This window comes from Mustelus asterias, chromosome 2 (genome assembly GCF_964213995.1).
Source record: "Mustelus asterias chromosome 2, sMusAst1.hap1.1, whole genome shotgun sequence".
In the NCBI taxonomy this organism is placed as follows: Eukaryota; Metazoa; Chordata; class Chondrichthyes; order Carcharhiniformes; family Triakidae; genus Mustelus; species Mustelus asterias.
In genome coordinates this window covers 160,716,699-160,737,674 of record NC_135802.1, presented here as the reverse complement: position 1 = coordinate 160,737,674, position 20,976 = coordinate 160,716,699, and the positions used below count along the sequence as shown (strand labels likewise).

The window sequence follows — 20,976 nt, the reverse complement described above, 5'->3', positions numbered from 1 at the left end:
CAGAGACAGACAGACAGAGAGGAGAGGCAGAGAGAGAGAGGCAGAGAGAGCAGAGAGAGGCAGAGAGAAGGGGGAGAGGGGAGAGAGACACACATACAGAGAGACACACGGAGAGAGAGACGGAGAGAGAGACGGAGAGAGAGAGACGGAGAGAGAGAGACAGAGAGAGAGACGGAGAGAGAGACGGAGAGAGAGAGACGGAGGAAGAGGACGGAGAGAGAGAGATGGAGAGAGAGGAGAGACGAGAGAGAGAGACGGGAGGGAGAGAGGAGAGACGGAGAGAGAGAGACGGAGAGAGAGAGACGGAGAGAGAGAGGGAGAGAGAGACGGAGAGAGAGACGGAGAGAGAGAGACGGGAGAGAGAGACGGAGAGAGACGAGAGAGGAGACACAGAGAGAGGACACCAGAGAGACTCAGAGAGAGAGAGAGACAGAGAACAGAGAGAGGGAGAGAGACAGAAACAGAGAGAGAGACACACACAGAGAGACACAGAGAAAGAGACAAACACACAGAGATAGACAGAGAGAGGAGGACACACACACAGAGACACGAGAGACACAGAGAGACACAGAGAGAGACACAGAGAGAGACACAGAGAGAGACACACACACAGAGAGCGGAACACAGAGAGAGAGAGAACACAGAGAGAGAGAAGAGGACACAGGAGAGAGACACAAGAAGAGAGAGACAGAGAGAGAGACACAGAGAGAGAAGAGAGAACACAGAGAGAGAGAGACAGACAAAGAGAGAGACAGAGAGACAAGAGAGAAAGAGAGAGGAGAGAGCCCTAGAGGTTTATGGAGAGAATTCCAGAGCTGAGGACCTTGGAAACATCTCCTGGAAAAAAGTCAGCATTTTCCATTTAGAGTTAGTAAGCCTCCCATTAGGATAAACATTTTCCAGGTACCTTTACTTCATTGAATACCCAAGTATCCAGCTTTGATGCATCCTGAGCAGCAAAATCCTCCATCTCAGCTGGGTACATGTGTGTATGAACATGGTCACCACTGGCACCTGCGTCATACAAGAATTTTGACAACTTAAGACAAAACGCTTTAATAGTAAAAAATAGATTGTTTGTACATTGGAGTATGCGCACCCAGATCAAACAATCGATCATAACATTTAATAGAGCCATGGACTCAGTTAACAAGAAACAGGACTCGTACTTCACTTCTAACAGCAAAACCAACCTTGCCAAACACATTACTGGCTGCAATTGGCTTGTCTGAGTCCTTAGTAAAACAATACACACAGGAAATCATCAAAATCCATTTTCCGCATTTCCATTGCTTATTTATTGGGTTTAATGGTACAGTAAATTTGAAGAAAATAATCTTCCTCCCCCACCAAACCCCCCCAACCGAAGTTGAGGGAAAAAGACCTCAGGAATTACGCACTGTTTTCTATTGTAAAAATCTGCTCAAGAGATACACACCATCAAATCTATGTTTTCACAGGGTGTTCAATAGTGCCACGGTGGCCATAACTTCCTCGGAGTAGCAATCAGCATTGGTTTGCCCATCTGATCCAACCTTCCGACTCAGGCTGGGCAAGATCCAGGCAACACGGCAGTCTCCGAGCCGGATTAAAGGAGAACATGCCCCCTTTTTTACAGCACTAGCTGCTGTCAATCAGGTAGGCTTAAAGATACCATTAAAATTGGCTCCAGGGAGAAGCCCTAAAGTAAGATAGGATTTGGGGGGAGGGAGGTAGGTTGGGGGATGGGTCAGTGTTGGGCAATTGCCGACAAACCCTTTACAGGTGAAGGTCCAAGAGGGATTCCCCAGTGCATCTTTGGAGCAATGCCCCAGTTTGACTCGATGGAGCTCGTAAGTTATCTTAAGAAAGAGGAGCAGCAGTAGGCTATTCAAGCTGCTCTGCTTTTCAAAAAAAATCATGGCTGATGTGACTGTGGCTTTAACTCCATCTGTCCCCCATAACCATCACTCCTTCGTTAATCAGAAATCTATCCAACTCAACCTTGAATCTGTTTAATGACACAGCCTCGACAGCGGTCTGGGGAATAGAATTCCAAAGACTAATCACCCTTTAAGAGAATAAATTTCTTCTCCCCTCTGTCTTAGAGGCGAGATCCCAGAATTTTAAACTGTGCCCCCTAGTTCTAGGTTCCGCACAAGAGGAAACATCCTGACAACATCTATCCTGTTTCAATAAGATCACCTCCCATTCTTTAGCTCTCAATAAGCTGTAGTCTAAAGTAGAACATTATTAGAAAAACAATCTTGAGGGTAGGTGGCCATCCGATGGCAAATCCCACATAAATGGTATTTTCAAACTGTACAAGTAATTGTGGATCTTGTGTATCCTTTTTAAGTCTCTTGAATTTTACAACCCTTCATTTTTTTTAAAAAGCAGGATTTAGTGGCATATCGAAGTGAATACTTTGCAGTAGGAGATGGAACCATTTTTTGTGTTTTTCCCATGTTATCTAAGTATATTTTTAATAAAAGGATACTTTTCACCTTCTGTCAATCAAATAAACCAATTACAGCATGAGAATCAATGCTAGTTTGTTGGTGGAAAGTGTCAGGATTGCAGCTCTATTTATAAATCACACAAGAGCAGAAAACAAGCTGGAATGTTCCCCGGGTCAGCCTTCTACTTTTCACTCTCCATAAACCTGAGCTCATTGATCTACATGGTGAGACTAGAACTAAGGGGCACACTTTAAGAATAAGAGGTCTTCCTTTTAAGGCAAAGATGAGGGGAATTTGTTTGCCAAAGGGTCAGAAATATGGTGAATTCTCTTCCCCAGAGAACAATGGAGATTGAGTCACCTAATGTATTCAAGGCTGAGTTTGATAGATTGTTGAGAGACAAGGGGTTATAGGGCGGGGTGACAGAAAAGCGGAGACAAGACCACAATCACATCAGCTGTGATTTTATCTAATACAGTAAGAGTTTTAACAACACCAGGTTAAAGTCCAACAGGTTTATTTGGTAGCAAATGCCATTAGCTTTCGGAGCACTGCTCCTTCGTCAGATGGAGTGGAAATCTGCTCTCAAACAGGGCACAGAGACACAAAATCAAGTTACAGAATACTGATTAGAATGCAAATCCCTACAGCCAACCAGATCTTAAAGATACAGACAATGTGAGTGGAGGGAGCATTAAGCACAGGTTAAAGAGATGTGTATTGTCTCCAGACAGGACAGCCAGCAAGTCCAGGAGGCAAGCTGTGGGGGTTACTCATAATGTGACATAAATCCAACATCCCAGTTTAGGCCATCCTCATGTGTGCGGAACTTGGCTATCAGTCTCTGCTCAGCGACTCTGCGCTGTCGTGTGTCGTGAAGGCCGCCTTGGAGAACGCTTACCCGAAGATCAGAGGCTGAATGCCCGTGACCGCTGAAGTGCTCCCCCACAGGAAGAGAACTGTCTTGCCTGGTGATTGTCGAGCGGTGTTCATTCATCCGTTGTCATAGCGTCTGCATGGTTTCCCCAATGTACCATGCCTCGGGACATCCTTTCCTGCAGCGTATCAGGTAGACAACGTTGGCCGAATTGCAAGAGTAGGTACCGTGTACCTGGTAGATGGTGTTTCTCACGTGAGATGATGGCATCCGTGTCGATGATCCGGCACGCCTTGCAGAGGTTGCTGTGGCAGGGTTGTGTGGTGTCGTGGTCACTGTTCTCCTGAAGGCTGGGTAGTTTGCTGCGGACAATGGTCTGTTTGAGGTTGCGTGGTTGTTTGAAGGCAAGAAGTGGGGGTGTGGGGATGGCCTTGGCGGGATGTTCGTCTTCATCAATTTTATCTAATGGCAGAGTAGGCTCAAAGGTCTATTCCTGCTCCAAGTCCTATGTTCCCAATACAGCAACACTTCACTTTTAAAATTCCCATCTTGTTTTCAAATCCCTCCATGGCCTTGCCTCCCCCCACATCTGTAACCTCCTCCAGTCCAACAACCATCCAGGATATCTGTGCTCCTCCAATTCCGGCCTCTTACACTTCCTCAATTTCATTGCTCCTTCACTGATTGCCATGCTTGGGCCCTAAGCTCTGTAATTTCTTCCCTAAACCGCTTCACCTCTCTCATTCCTTTAAGATTTAACACCTATCCTTCCAACAAAGCTCTGAACAGTGGAATTTTTTTTAAAGAAGTATTCTTTTTACTGTTTCTGTTGCAGCAGCAAGTCGCGTGCGCCTTACCTTTGGCAAACATTGGTAAAATATCAGGACTTCCCCAGCACCAGGAGTATTTGCTCTCATTAAGAACAGAATCAAATTCCACCGGGTTTTCTTTCCAACCTGCAGAGAAGTGAAATATTAAAAGCAAGAAACTGCATCTAATTAATTACTAAATTAAGGTCGACAAATTTCTGAAATTCTCTCAACTTCCGACATCATTACAGTTGTTCTTTAGGGTAGTGTCCGAGGCCCGAGCATCTTCGGGATGTTTCATCACTGATCTTCCCTCCAACCTAAGGTCAGATGTGGAGGTGGTCGCCGACCATCGCACAGTGTCGAGTACCATTGGTGACTTCTTAGATACTCAAGCAGTCCATTCCCATATGCAGCAAGACTTGGACATCATTTGGGCTAAGTGTCTCAAAAGTGTCAGGAAATAATCACTTCCAACAAGGGAAAAACACAACCCCTGAGATGTTCAACGGCATTACCCCTGCTGAATCCCCCACCATCAATATCTTGGGGGGGAGTGGCAACCAGAAACTTAACTTGGCCAACTATATAAATACTGTACCTACAAGGACAGGTCAGAGGCTGGGGATTTTATGGCTTGTAACTCATCTCCTGACTCCTCAAAGCCTGTACACCATCTTGAAGGTAGAAGTCAGGAATGTGATGGGATACTCTTCACTTGCCTGGATAGGTGCAATTCCAACAACACTCAAGAAACACAGTATCATCCACGACAAAGCAGCATGCTTGATGACATCATCTTAAAAATCCACTCTCTCTGCCATTGTGCAGAGGCAGCAGGGTGTACCATTTACAAGATGCACAGCAGCTACTGATCAAGGGTCCCTTGACATTGCCTTCCAAACTCTCGACCTCGGCCATCGAGGTGGTCACGGGAGGCAGAGGCATTGGAACATCATCACTTGCATGTTCCAGAATTTTTATCGCTTTTCCTCAACTGTTGTTGCAACAGGAGCCTGTAACTCCCTCCCTATCACTGTGGGGGTGTATCCATTCCACATGGACCCAGCAGTTCACCACCACCTTTTCAAGGGAAACTAGAGATGGGCCCACATCCCTTGATTGTTGTTTCCTGTGAGTTATAAGGAATAATTGTATATGTCTGCGTCAGTGGTGGGAAGCCTTATCCACTGATGGTGCATAGCAGGCAATGTCCATGCATGATTTTCCAACCTTTGCTGTGTTATTGATGTATCCTGGTGGTGGGTGAGGAACTTGCTCACAGGATGGGTTTGGAAAACTACCCACTGCAGTTCCAGCACAAGTTGGGCTAAAGTACCGTGATTCATTTAGGCATGTGAACCTGGTGAGTGCTCAGTACTTGCAAATTTAAGAATACAGCATTGTTTGTCAAGACATTTAGAGTTAATGCACATGATGTCACTAAAGATCAGATGTCCCACTAAAGATGAAGCTGTAATAATAAGATAAAAGCAAATTACTGCGGATGCTGGAACCTGAAACAAATACAAAAAAATGCTGGAAAATCTCAGCAGATCTGACAGCATCTCTGGAAAGAGAATAGACCCAAGTTTCAAGTTTGGATGACCCTTCATCAGAGCTGAGATAAAGCTGTGAAGCTTGGGTGGCACGTTGGCACAGTGGCTAGCACTGCTGCCTCACAGCGCCAGGGATCCGGGTTTGATTCCCGGCTTGGGTCACTGTCTGTGCGGAGTCTGCACATTCTCCCTGTGTCTTCGTGGGTTTCCTCTGTGTGCTCTGGTTTCCTCCCACAGTCCGAAAGACGTGCTGGTTAAGTGCATTGGCTGCACTAAATTCTCCCTCAGTGTATCTGAACAGACGCCGGAGTGTGGCGACTAGGGGATTTTCACAGTAACTTCTTTGCAGTGTTAATGTAAGCCTTGTGACCAATAAATAAACTTTACTTTTTACTGTGCTGTATAAATAGGCAGTTGCTGAGAACCTTTACAATAATAAGGAATTCATGAGGTTGTTAGCTTTTAATATGTCTCTAATAGGGAATAATTTCATTTATTTGATGTGTTAAACTGTGATTTCTTTTCTTAATTTGTTCTTGGAATGCAAGCATCTCTGGCAAGACCAGCATTTGTATATTTAAGTTCTGAACCTTAATCATTGGCTCAATTATTTCCTTACTGATTCACCAAAATTGCCTTGAACTTAGGATATCAAGAGGTTCAGACCAATTGTACAGAGGATTGAAGTGAAGCTTAAAAACAAATGGGTGTGCAAATCACTGTTGCAATGTTGGAGGGCTTGTGGAACAGGTAACATATTTCATTTCATAAACTCCAAAGGTTTCAAATGGACAAAAGGTGGTTGTAAATAAGGATAAAACATCCAGTTAATGCTGGCTAATATTTTTGCAAAACAATTCAAGGGTTGCTCAAATAAACTTTACAGAATATAGCATCCTTAAACCTACAGGATTACAATGAGACATGTGTGTAATTTAGTCACCATAACAATGAGCAACAAATACTAATTTGCACAGTCAGCTGCAGAATAAACTATAATTTATGAACCCATGGAATAATTTTCATATGATTAATAGATCCAAACGATAATCACTCCATGGCGGAAGAGGGTTAAATCTTTGTATTTACAGTTTGCATTCATTTTTTTTTATTATACATACTTTGGTGTTTAACTGAATCACTTTGGAGACTTGTGGAGAAGGTAACAATTATAACCTGCAACCCAATACAAATATATAAATGAAGTACTGCATACCTTTAGCAACAGCACTGACGTCTTCATAAAACCCTGCAATCAGAGCCACATGACCGGGCCTGGATTCAGTGGGAACCCGTGTGTGGGACACACCCCAACTTCCACCGTGCTCCACCACATTCCTGCATTCACACAAACAACTTACAAAATCAGGCATGCAAGAAGCAAGGTATTACAAACATGCATGACATGGGTTTGGTTTGATACTTTTAATATTTGTTTTAAAGATTGCCATGCGATTAATATTATAAAAAGTAACTAAGAAAAATCTGTTGTATTTAGTGCTCCTGGAGTCAAGTGAAGATAACAATGTGAAGCGTACCAAACCATTGATTAACACCTATATTATCTCCCTCATCTTCCCCTACCTATCTGGCAAGGGGATAGGTAGGGGAAGGTTGGCCATTGCCATTTACAATCCCATTCCACATGGTACACATCCCAGTACATAGGAAAAATCACCAAATCCCTCCTCCGGGTGCCTGATCTAGCTGCTATAATAAGCTGAGAAGGTCAAGGCAAATTAATTTTTCAAATTTCACCACCAAACTGGCCACTTGCCTTATTTGTTCTCAGTGAGGCCTTGGTGCATAGAAACCAAACTAAATATCACATTTGCCCACAAAGCAACAGCTTTTTTGAGTCAAGTTTCAATTAGTGGATAACCCTGCCACCAATTGCCAGATGTAACAAATTTAATTTACTATCTTCACAGGCAACAGAAAAACGAGTTTCTCGCTGCCAATCCGTGCTACATATTTAAACTAATTGCAGTTTTCAGTTCCCAATTTCGACAAAGTGGCTCATTTCAGAATGTGGAGTTGCAGCAATAAAACTGGAATTTATTGGATAATCTGTAATATGCTTTCTCACACTCATGTTGATGCCATATCATGTCTACACTGTTGATTTGTTTCTTCCTGCAGCTTGCGGTTCAATCCATCTAAAAAAAAATGTATTTATGACTCTACAAAAAGACAAACTCAGCTAAGTTGATGTGTTTTTTTCTTTTTAAAAAAAAGTCAGATTCCTCTGTTTTTCTGAAATATAGATTCCACACCAACCTCATCCAATCGGACATTATTCATGTAGAAATCTTAGCAAAAGCAGCATGAGGATATTCGACTGAAAACATTATTACAGTTGGGCCCACCAGTGTACACCTTTAACAGATCAGGAGTCAGCAACTTGTCAAATTTCCACAGACAAAATAATGTTTCTTGGCAAATAGACTCCTGAGGAAAACTGAATCTTGTGGGCCCAAAATCAAAGGAAGAGGATAAAATATTATGAACTTTTATATCGCTGTACAACAAATGTAAATAAAACATAAAAGACACAAGTAGTTAAAACTGTACGTGCATGGAAAGATGTATGCCAGGAATAATCTAAAATTAGAAATAAGGTATTTGATCCAAGATAATTCTGGAACTTTCTTACACAAAAACAGGTCATTCAGCATTGGGTTAATACTGGTGCATATTCTCCACACAATTTTCCTCTTAACTCTCTTTAGTTCAGTGTATCAGCATAGCCTGCCATTTCTTTCAACACATATATCTACTTAGCTTCCCCTCAAATGCATGTTTGATATTTACCTCAACTGCTCCTTGTGGCAGCGGGTTCCACTTTCATACCACACTCTGGGTATAAAAGGTTTCTCTTGAATTCCTACTGGATTTACTGGCGACTATCTTATATTTATTCTTCCCCGAAAGAGGAAACATCTGCTCAATGTCCACCCCACAAAAACCTTCCATAATCCCAATGACATTTTCTTTCTCAAAAGTGCCTCACATGGCTGCTCGTACCGGAGGAATGGCGCACGTGTTTGTCCCTTCTCATCCAGCTCAAAAAAACTGTCTGCACGCAATCCATCAGCAACAAAGAGGACAAGGCGCTGAGCTGGCGGTGGCAGTGCAGATCGATGAGGACTCATTCCATGTACCAGGGGAGAGGTGAAATAGATGTCGAAAATGGAGGCAAAGAAGACCAGGTGCACAAGCAAGCCGATCAGGAAGAACGCCAGCATGTTTGCAGACATAAACACCATCACTTAATTCCAAGAAAGACTGAAAATCAAACACAAGCATGGAAATATTTTAGTAATCCACTTGGACTGGGTGTATTTCTGACAGAACTGAATCCTCCCACTAGTATCCTCAAATTAGCATTGTTCTATAATAATTACATCTTAAATTGTCCATTTTAATTTGCACAGGCATTCACAAATCTCTTAATTCTTATGAGTCTTCATGATGTGAGAGTTCTTCACAGCTTAACAATTTTGGGGAAAAATGCTTGCAATAAAAAATATCTAATGGAAAATAATAGCTTTTAGTATTAATGTTCGAAATACGGTTAACTATAGGTTACTGGGTCTCAAATTTGTCATTCATTTTTAAGGTTTCAATTTTACATCACAGAAAAACCATATCTCCACCCATTTCTGATGTTTAAAGTCTAAAAGAAAGCAAATATTTAACAAAACATTAAACAAATACTATTTCTTCCTCTATCTTCCCTCTCTTGAAAATAATTATTTAAACCAAACAAGGTTCCATTGGCACCCATAGCTGTGATTTTCATGTGTCACGTGTAATCCTAGACATTGGTTCAACACAAACTGAGTCTGCTGCAAGTTCTAGCTGCCTTTTGAACAGGATTCAAATTGAAATTTTCCATAAACTGGTCTTTCCCCAGTTCAAGGTTGCAGAGTCAATTGTCGGACTACCAGAACTGCTGGCCCAGTTGAAGTCAACAAAACTCAAAACAGAAATTCAATGTGGGACTCTCTCATAGGTGTAGATCATTTGAGCACAGCATAGAGTGCAGTTACTCATTGAACCAGGAGCGAAATATGTTGGAAGACACCCTTGATTTCTTCAAAATACTGCCAACCAAAATGGACATTTCAAAAAAGGCTCCCAAAGTAACAGAACAAGAGTTTCAATCCCCTCCTTTGTCAGTTTGTAATGACAATTTATTTACAGAGATATGCACAATAAATGTGCATCGCCTAACACAACAATAGCATCAGTCTGTTCCTATATATAATTTGGGCAAATGAGTAAGTGTGTTCCTATTTATAGATTTTGCCTTGCATACAGCAGTTCAAACAAAATAAGGCTCTGCTGGGATTTGAACCTAATATCACCTGTTTACTAGGTAGGTGCTTTAACCTACTAAGCCACAGACTCAACTAAGCTGTTTCTATTTATCGGAGCACAAGTGAACCCCGCCAGTTAATGTGAATCACCTGGGCAAAAATAAATGCAAATAACGCTAATCTCTGGAATTCTCTCCCTAAACTTTCCGCCCTTCTACCTCATTTTCCTCCTTTAAGTCATTTCTTAAAACCTAGCTTGTTTAACAAGCTTTTTTGGTAATCTGCCCCAATATCTCCTTCTGTGGCTCAGTGTCAACATTTTGTTTTATAATGCCTCTGTGAATTGCCTTGCAATGCCTGATTGTGTGAAAGGTGCTTTATAAAGACAAGTTATTGTTGGCAGCCTAAAATAATTTGCATTTATCTATTTTACCTTTCACAGTCACAGGGCAGCCCAAAGGGCTTCAGAGCAGATGAATTAGTTTTTGAAGTTCAGTCAATGTTCCAATGTAGGAAAAATAAAATGTACTGAAGATTTAAAAGCAACACTTCAATATAAAGTCATGTTGGAATTTCTTCGATGGAAAAGTGGATGAAACTTCTGAAAGGCATCACGGGCGTGCTTTCAATTTGAACATCTGTCAATGGTAAGCTGGTACATACCCACTAATCTTGGCTGCAGAAAGTATCTAGACAGCACAAAAGAGAAATAGACAAAATGTTGCTCGAATTTAGATTAAGAACTGACACCTAGACAGACAACAAACATCAGTATAGTACATCTGCACATTAATGGATCACTGACTCTGCTAATCACAGTTCGTCAGGATATACAGAACAACGAAGGATGAGGAAGTCTGGGAACTTAGTAACAGTGATCATGGAGATTTTGAGGTTTAGCATTACTGAGATGGATGAAATTTTGTGGTTTGGTGTTGTGAAAATGCTAGCATAGCTACACAATTAAATCTTTGGATAAACAAAACCAATTGCAATTCACCTTATAAAGAAAAAGGACAAATAAAGTTTTTAAAGTTTATTTATTAGTGTCACAAGTAGGCTCACATTAACACTGCGAAAATCCCCTAATTGCCACAATCCAGCACCTGTTCGGATACACTAAGGAAGAATTTAGCATGGCCAATGCACCTAACCAGCATATCTTTCGGACTGTGGGAGGAAACCGGAGCACCCGGAGGAAACCCACGCAGGCACTGAGAGAATGTACAGACTCCGCACAGACAGTGACCCAAGCCGGGAATCGAACCCAGGTCCCTGGCGCTGTGAGCCATCAGTGTTAACCACTGTGATCATGTGATTACAGCACACATTGGCGTTTACACTCCACAAGGGTCTCCCTCCCACCCTAACTTCTACTCTTTGCTCCATTCTGCTTATCTCACTCCCACTTAACTGAATCAATGCTATTCACTTCACCTACTTGCTGTAGCAGCAAGTTTCACGTCGTCACCACTCTGTTTAAAAAGATTTCTCCTGAATCCCTTTGGGAGAATACGAAGAGGCTATTTAGTCCCTTGAGCCTGTTCCACCGGTTCAATGAGATCCTGGCTAATCTGCACCCTGTCTCCACATGCCCAGCTTTGCCTCATATCCCTTTATAGCTTTGGTTAACAATCTCCAAGTTAAAATGAATAATTGATCTTGCATCAGTTGCCATTTGCAGGAGAATGTAAGCATGTACTCCCTTTGTATGAAGAAGTGTTTCCTAATGTCACTCCCGAAAAGGTCTGGCTCTAATTTTCAGACTCTGCCCCTTTGCTGGACTGCCAACCAGCAAAATTACTTTCTTTTCTCTACTCTAATGGTTCCCCTTAATATATTGAAAACTTTCATTAAAAATTCCCTGAACCTGCTAAATTCCAGGAAATAAAATCCTATTCTGAGTAATCTCTCAAACTCATTAGTGATCAATTCATCCTGACAAATGAAAACACCTAGCCCAATCTACCCAAGCAAAAGCCATCATAAAGTTAGAGACCTCTTGTCATATCACCACTCAACCTTCTCTTTCCTGGAGAAAAGAGCTCCAACCTGTTCAGTCTTTCTTGATGGTTGTACTTAAAAGAGTTTTCAGACTTTACACAACTGGCTCACTAATGCCCTGTAGATCAGGAAATCTGCCATCTTTACCCTTTTTATGTTAATTAATTCATGGGACTGAGGGGTTGTGGGGGGGGGGAGGGGGTGGCTTCTCTGGCTAGGTCAGCATTTATTGCCCATCCCTAATTGCCCTTGAGAAGGTGGAAAAAAGCTGCCTTCACTGAATGGCTTCTTGAACTGCTGCAGTCCATATGGTCTAGGGAAGGGAAGTCTGGGATTTTGACCCAGGCCTATGTGACTTCAGACCCACAGCAATGTGGTTGACTCCCAACTGCCCTCTGAAATGGCCTAGCAAGCCACTCAGTTCAAGGGCAATTAAGAATGGGCATCAAATGCTGGTCTTGCCAGCCACACCTACATCCAAAGAACAACAAAGATTTGACGGCTGTTTTGAATTGCCTGAAGCAAGGGTGGTGCTTAGGCAAGCTTTCTCTTGCGGTTTCTATTAGGAATTAACTCCATAGAGTAAGAATTACACTGAAAATAGTCAGGTTGTGCCAACTTTCTTTCAGCAGAAACCTAGTAAACCTCTCTACCAGAACACTTACAAATAATTTTGAAAATAAAGCCCAATATTATCATACAGTGAGCAGAGACCTGCTTTGGAATAAGAGCATTTATAATGCAAAATATTTAATATATTTTCTGTAAGTAACAGTTGTTCCTAATTTCTCAGAAACAAAAGAAAGTCCCGATTGTTCAATACTCCATCTCACTTAATCTAAGTTTAATCATTCTATTCTGAAAAACGTGATTCTCAATTTTTTTGGAAATTCGTTAATGGGATGTGGGCATCACTGGCTGGGCCAGTATTTGTTTCCCATCCCTAATAGCCCTCGAGAAGGTGGTGGTGAGCCACCTTCTCAAAGCCCCACAGTCCATGTGGTACAGGTACACCCACAGTGCTGTTAGAGTGGAAAGTTCCATGATTTTGACCCAGTGACAGTGAAGGAACAGCGATACGTTTCCAGATCAGAATGGTGAGTGACTTGGATAGGAGATTACTGTTTCCATGCATCTGCTGCCCATGACCATCGAGGTGATAGAAATTGCAGGTTTTGAAGATGCTGTCAAAGGAAACTTGGTGAGTTGCTGCACTGCACCTTGTACTGCTGCCACTGTGCATCAGTCATGGAGGGAGTGAATGTTGAAGGTGGTGGATGAGGTGCTAATCAAGTAGGTTGCTTTGGCCTGGATGGTGTTGAGCTTCTTAAGTGTTATTGGAGCAGTACTCATCCAGGCAAGTGGAGAGTATTCTATCACACTCCTGACTTGTGCTTGTAGATGGTGGGGACACTTTGGGGAGTCAGGAGGCAAGTTACACATCACAGGATTTCCAGCCTTTGGTTGCCACAGTATTTATATGACCTGTCCGGTTCAATTACTGGTCAAATGTACTCCCTACGATTTTTGGGGGGGGGGGGGGGGAGAGAGAGAGAGAGAGAGAGAGAGAGAGAGAGAGAGAGAGAGAGAGAGAGAGAGAGAAGAGAGACCTTTGGAATAGGACTGGTGTAGATGTTATTCCAACAGGTACATTTTCACTACGAAAGACATCTTTATGAGTAACGATGGTAAGCAATGATTGAGATTCAGCTGCTACATTTATCTGTAAATATGCTTGTGAGAGATTAATCTCACTGAATTTCTGCCCACCTGATAACCCAACAAACAAATCTTCAATTAAAGGAAGCTGATATTGATCAGCACACATATGGCTGATATATGGCTGTTTTAAAATCATCACAAATACTCACTCATTGTGACCAGCTCCAACACACCAGTGGTAACAAGTTGTCCTAATTCTTCTTCAACCTTGGGACGAATTGCATTTGGCACCACTCATGCTTTGAGATTTTTTTGGTTGACTATTAGGCTTTATCTTCACTTGAACTTCCTTCATTGAGCCCAGGGTCTTTTCGAATACACTTTTGTATTTATCCAGAAGATACTGTAGGTGTGTTTTCACATCGACTAGTCTGTTGACAGCACTCCAGTTAAGCTTTATCATCTCCTACCATGATCTCTCAAATAGAACTGGAAAACTATCACTGACCACATGGAGAGGCAACCCTGTTGTTTGTCTAGTCACTGCTACGTTGACTATGATGTAACCTTTTATTGGTATGATATCTTCCGTACATGTCTTTAAAATCACATCAGCTGGTTGCAAAGGAAGATGCTTCAGCTTTTGTTGGCTAAGTAGTCTCAGGAATTGAAGATACAGCAGCATCTGTATCAACCTCCATCCTAATAGGTTGTTCATTTAACTGCGGAATCACCCAGAAACTATGTGATCCACCCTGTATGGATAAGTTGGAGATCTTGATCAAGTCTCTGGACATTCTCTTCCTCAATCATAATTCTTTTCTTCCATGTTATAAATTATTTTTGTAGAACACAACTTGTTGTTCTTCTTCAAGTACCCAGATTCTCCTTCTGAATATTCTTCTCAAGGGAAGCTCGTCTGGCCCAATAAGCTTTTGCAATGTGACCCATTTTGCCACACTTCTTTCATTGACTGTCCTTGATCCAGTATTCAGTCACTGAATGGCCCATTTTGGCACATCTATGACATGCTTGTTGCTGATTTGACTTCTTATGGGCAGTTCCCAATTTGTGGATTTTCATTCCTGCACCAAATTCCGAAGCCTCTTTATCAGCCAGTTACATCGACACTGATTTCCACTACTGTCTTTAAAGTCAAAGCATGTTCAACAAGCAATCTTCTTTGGATAGCCTCATTTTGGAGACCACAAACTAGATGACCTTGAAGAGAATCTTTTAATGTCTCACCGAACTCACAATGTTGTGCCAGCCTTTTTAAGGTTGCCTCAAATTGAGCAATTCTTTCGCCTTCTACTTGATTCCTTCAGCGGAACCTGAACCGTTCCACGATGATCAGTAGCTTTGGAGAATAATGCTCTTCAAGGACCTTTATCAAGTCATCCTAAGTTTTGGTTCCTGGCACTTCTGGATGAACCAAGTCCCGGAGCAAATTGAAGATTTTACTTTTTATTGTACTGAGTAAAACTGGTATGAGCAACTCGTTTCCAATGTTATTCGCTTGTACAAAGTACTGAAAATGCTCTGCGTAGGAACTCCATGATTCAAAATACCCATGGATCCTAGTTGACGTGCCATTGCTCTCACCAACAACTCGAGACTGCTCAGTATTTTTTTTTTCTGTCTTCCCAGTACTCCCCCTTTTAATATGGAGAACGTTGTCGTGAAGGGTTTTTTTCCTCCAAATGACCCCAACCATTCATCTCTCTTTTCAGATATGCCAGATACTGACTGGAATCTCACCCTTCTCTGATTGGAAAAAAAACCCTCTTTTAAAACCACAGATTTTTTTTCTTACTTGGCCTTCCTTTACTGGCCATTTAAACTTCAATCCTGTTGTTGCTTCTCCTCAGCTTTCTAATATTGTAGGTGTGAGAACCCACAATTTTTTTCTTCTACTTAAGATTTTTTTTTGATATTCTTCATGAAACAAAATCCCATCCTTGTCACCAATTTTCTTTTTATAATGTTCAAACTATGTGAGGGGTCGTGAGTTTCAACAAAAAGAAAATAGCGTGGTTTGCACATGTGGATTCAAAGTAACAACAGATTTATTGAAGAGCTGTTCACTGCGCTGAACAGAGTACAAACGGGAAGTAAAACAGCAGCCTGTGGCAACACAATGATGACATCACCATCAGTTCTTAAAGCAACCTGCAAATAAAAGAATCCTCTGGGACTTTTACAGAATTTATTTTTTTGTAAGATTACTGCTCTTTTTCACATGCCCTCATTTTCTCTTCAGTTATTCTCCATGCCACAATATAACTAGAGGGCCTGGAGACTACTCTTACCAGTGTCTTCTTCCCCATGTTATTTCTTACCTCCACCCATATGGATTCCGCATCTTACGATTGAAGATCATTTCTTGCTATCATGCTTGTTCCATCTCATATTAACAAAGCTACCCCACCACCCTTTCCATCCTGCCCATACGTACCCCTGAATACTTAGTTCCCAGTTTTGGTCTCCCTGTAACCACGTCTCTGTAATGGCTATAAGATCATAACCATTAACCCCAATTTGTGCTGTTAATTCATTTATTTTGCGCTGAATATTACATGAATTCAAGTAAAGAGCCATTAATTTTGCCTTTTTACCATTTCCCCCTTTGACCCTATCTGCTGCTTTTTTAATGTTTTTACACTCTGTCCCTTCCTGTCTGGGTATCATAACCTAAATAGCTGTCTTGCAATGCTGCCATATACTTTTGATTTGCAAGCCTATGCATTCCCTCTCTATTTAGTTTAAAGCCCTCTATACATCCCAAGTTATGCAGAATATTTGTCCCAGCACGGTTCAGATGTAGGTACATCCCCCACTTTCCCCAGTTCTGATGCCAATGCCCCACAGACCAAAACCCACTTGTCCCATGCCAGTCTTTGAGCCACATATTCACCGCGCTAAATTTATGTACCCTATGCCAATTTGCACACAGCTCAGATAATAATCCAGAGTTTTTAATCTTAGAGGTGCTGTTGTTTAACTTAGCACCCAGCTGTTCAAATTCTCTATGCAGAACCTCTTTCGACCTGTCATTAAGATGTCCCAAACCCTGGCACTGGGTAGGCAGCACAGTCGTCTGGACTTTCGCTCCTTGTTAAAGAGAACAATGTCAATCCCCCTCATTATACTGTCCCCCACTACACTACCTTGTGTGTTCCCCCCACTTGAATGGCTGCCTGTATCATAATGCCACGGTCAGTCACCTCATCATTCTGCAGCTCCCACTCTCATTCAAACAAGCTGAGAAAACCCCAAACCTGGTTGGACAATTGCAGAGTCTAACACTCCTGCACTCTGGGACCCCTTTCCTGCCTCAGCTGCAGTCACGTCCTCTGTCCCCGACTACTTTTCAAACCAGAAAATTCTATCCTAAGGGGTGTGACCACCTCCTGAAACAAAGCGTTCACGTAACTCTCTCTCTCCCTGATGTGTCGCAGTGTCTGGAGCTCAGACTCTAGCTCAATGACTCTGAGCCGAAACTTCTCAAGCCGCAGACACGTACTGCAGATGTGTTTACCCTGGATAACACCAGTATCCATGAGGTCTCACAAGCGGTAGCCTTGACACATCACCTGTCCTGCAATTCTTATGAGTTTTAACTAATTAATTACTACATTCAAATATTTATTTTCTTTTGGATATTTATTAATCTGATTACAAACTCCAGTACGATCTTAAACTTCCTCTTTGCACCAAACTTCCACATTCTGTCCAAAGTTGCACTCAGTGCTGATTACACAGAGAGTGTCTGAATTTCTATGAACAAAGGGTCAAGCTGAGCCCAGGTAGAGCAGAAACAGTCCAAGCCAGTTTCCTTCATGAATTAACTCTCTCATCTGCTGCCAGTAGATAACTTTTCTCCCTCTACTTAGGCCTCTGGATGAGACTTGCAAGTTAAAGAATATTTGCAGTTAAATGGAAACTCAAATACAAACAACACTAGATTATTCAAAAAAATTTAAAATTTCACTCTTCTTACCAAACCTCTGCACTGCGCCCAAAACTGCACTATTAAATCTGCTTCCATTGTCCTTTCAGACAGTGAATACCAGATCACAACAACTTGCTGCATCAAAAAAGTGTTTCCTCATGTCGCCACTGGTTCTTTTGTCAATGACCTTAAATCTACATGCCCTGGTTATACTGACAGTCTTAGTTTATTTATTTGTGTTACAAGTAGGCTTACATTAAAGCATAGGTTTATTTTTTCTTTGATTGGATATTTTTAAAGTTTATTTATTCAGTGTCACAAGTAGTCTTACATTAACACTGCAATTAAGTTACTGTAAAAGTCCCCAAGTCGCCACACTCGGGCACCTGTTCGGGTACACGGAGGGAGAATTTAGCATGGCCAATGCACCTAACCAGCAAGTTTTTCAGAGGAGAAACTGAGGGGAAACCGGAGTACCCGGAGGAAACCCACACAGAAACGAGGAGAACGTGCAAACTCCACACAGTGACCCAAGCCAGAATCGAACCCAAGTCTCTGGCACTGCGAGGCAGAATTGCTAATCACTGTGCCACCATGCCAGCTAGTTGCTAGGAAAAGTTTCCCCCTTTATTTACTCAATTCATGGAATTTTGCACACTCCTATTAAATCTCTATTTGGTCTCCATACACAAGACATCCCTTCCAAAAAGGAAAGGGTGTGGGCCAGGAAAATACCTGATCAAGAAACACTGGGGCTAAACTGGAGACAAACTGACACCCTCAGTAAAGTAATTTCAAAGTTAGAGACAGAGATGCACGCACGGTTGTTTAAAAAACAAACCAGGTTTATTTGTGAGTGGGGAAACTAACCTGCCTGGGTGTAAGTGTCAATAATCCCGGGGACAGCCATTGCCAGGTGCTAAAGCTCATACAGACCCCTCACTGCGCCTGCGCAGTAACTCGTGTCACCTTTGACCCCCCCCTTCAACGAAGACCTATTCAACGGCTTTAACGGATGGGATCAATTTTTAAAAACGTTGCTGTTAATAAAAAGAAAAGTTACCGCCTGCGTTTCTGGAATCAATAACGCTATAGAAATGTTGTGGAAGGAGATTAAGCGTCATGGGTGGTTGCCGGAGTGACAGCTGAGCTCTAATGCTGATTGGTTAAAGAGGCTGTCTGTCAAATGACGTTACTCGGCCTCCCGTCCAATGAGCATTTCGGGGGCGGGGCGATCGGGGGGGCGGGGGTTTATAGGGAAACCTCTCGCGAGATTACAACCAGGAAGACGAGAAGCAAGATGGCGGCGTCTAGTGTTAATCCGTTCCTCAGCGACTCTGATGAAGAGTCCGAGCGGAGATCGCGGAAAGGCAAAGATGTCGGGGCCCCGGGCCCAACGCCGCCTCCCGCCGCCGCACACGTCCCCTCGCTGCCCCTGTCGCCTCAGCTGGAGGCGGGCTACGGTTACATCGGCGGCGGGCTGAGGGAGGTGGCGGCTGCCGCCGCCTCGCCGCTGGGGGCAGAGCCGCCTCGCGTCTCCTTGGATACCATGGCGGCCCAGCTGCTGCGGGACCAGTACATCCTCACCGCCCTGGAGTTCCACACCGAGCTGCAGGAGGCCGGCCGGGAGCTGCCCCGGCTCCGCGATTACTTCTCCAACCCCGGCAACTTTGAGAGGCACACCTCCACTCCCCCCAAGGACCTGGCTCCTGCCCCCGGGCAACTCAGTGAGTGGCACAGGCAGCTCCCGAACGGGGGCTGGGCGACAGGGAGAGGGGAGAGGGAGGCAAGCTCAGAAATGAATGCAGAATGTTATTAATCCTGAGGTAGTTGAAGGGATGGGGGGTAGGGGTTGAAAACAAGGATGGGATTGCATTGTAAGGAGGGGAGTTCCAGAACAGTTTGCTTTTGAAGGGACTAGAGATAAACATCTTAATGGGGTTAAAATTACCCCTTTTGGGGAGAAAAGCATCCCAATTTTTTGGGGGGGACACCAAGAAAAATGGGTAGATGCACCTGAGAAGGTCAGACTAAAGGAAGATGGTGACCTGCAAACAATAATATACCAGTGTTGTTGTATGGTCTCTTGGATGTAAAATTAGAATTTTCATTTATGGTATCACTTCCTTTTTCAAATTGGGTATACAGCCTCTGATAAATGCATTAGCAGGTGTAGTGTGATTTATATTTCGCTAGGTGTTTGTGTGTGACTTGGCTTTATGCCTAATATGTATTTGTTTTGTATCAAAATTTTCTGTTTGTGACATTCTGAATAGCACTCGCATATATTAATACTACCTAACGTGCTACATAATCATAAGGCAGGTTTGGATGAAGGCAGTTGGTTTGGCTATTTGGCAGACAGCATCTAACTCTTACTTGAATTCATTGACTTAACATTAGATGGTGTCCTATCAGCTGTTGCAACAATTATTTAAAGAATGGTAGATTGTGGCTTATATCTGTTATGTTCATGTTGCACATGTTTTAAAAGGCCCATTTCTACATTTATCTACATTTTAATCCACATGCTGTTGACAGCAGCCCTCTGTAAATTCAGACTGCTTGTCTGACATACAGAACTGGATGAGAAGAACGTTTCTTCAGTTAAATATTGGGAAGACTGAAGTCATTTTTTTCAGTGCCCAATCGAATCTCCATTCATTAGCTGAGTTCCTGCTTCTGTGACAACTGTCTGAGGCTTAACCAAACTGGCATGTTTTATCCTGGGATGAACTTCCAACAATATACCTGCGCCATCACCAAGACTGCCTATTTTCAACTCTGTAATATCACCTGATTCTGTCCTTGCCTCAGCTGATCATTGCTGAAACCTTCATCCATCCTTTGTTGCCTCCATACTTGACTATTCTAGCATATTCCAGGCCACCTCCCACGTTCTACTCTCCACAAACTCTGTTGCCCATCTGCTAACTCTCACCATGTGCTGTTCACACATCACTCTTGTACTCACTGACCTGCACTGGCTTCCTGTAAAGAGAGACCTCACCTTTTAAAATTCGCATCCTTGTTTTCAGATCCCTCTGTTTCACCCTCCCAATCTCTTTAATATTTAACCACATGAATGCCTGAGTGAACTGACTTCCTCTAATTCAGGCTTCTTGAGCATCCCCAGCTTTAATCGCTTTACTATTGGTAACTGCCTTCAGCTGCCTGGGCATGAGGTTCTGCAGTTCTCTCCTCGCAATTGACTTATTTAACCAAGCTTTTGGTCATCTGCCTTAATATCTTTGTGGTTGAGTGTAAGTTTGACTCTTGCACTCCTGTGAAGCACCTTGAGAGATGTTATTACATTAAAAGTTGTTGCTGTAACAGCTAATGAT

The 20,976-nt window shown here is 42.6% G+C and overlaps 2 protein-coding genes across 5 annotated transcripts in view; one reads left to right on the top strand and one right to left on the bottom strand.

The window, feature by feature from the left end:
• Window positions 1–883: 883 nt before the first annotated feature.
• LOC144481373 (GPI ethanolamine phosphate transferase 1-like) lies at window positions 884–18,581 on the bottom strand. The gene is made up of 6 exons (XM_078200741.1): window positions 18,503–18,581; window positions 10,445–10,700; window positions 8,714–8,974; window positions 6,903–7,024; window positions 4,176–4,274; window positions 884–1,014 (listed from the first exon to the last, which is right to left on the bottom strand). The coding sequence occupies exons 3-6, from the start codon at window positions 8,953–8,955 to the stop codon at window positions 884–886; spliced, it is 594 nt and encodes a 197-aa protein (XP_078056867.1). The 5' UTR covers window positions 8,956–8,974; window positions 10,445–10,700; window positions 18,503–18,581.
• Window positions 18,582–18,916: 335 nt separating this feature from the next.
• Window positions 18,917–20,976, top strand: part of relch (RAB11 binding and LisH domain, coiled-coil and HEAT repeat containing) — a 101,098-nt gene continuing 99,038 nt past the window's right edge. For all 4 annotated transcript variants that reach the window (XM_078199884.1, XM_078199876.1, XM_078199870.1 and 1 more), the window contains exon 1: window positions 18,917–19,359. In XM_078199884.1, coding sequence (XP_078056010.1) covers window positions 18,933–19,359 — 427 coding nt within the window. In that variant the 5' untranslated portion in view covers window positions 18,917–18,932. The remainder of the gene's footprint in view (window positions 19,360–20,976) is intronic.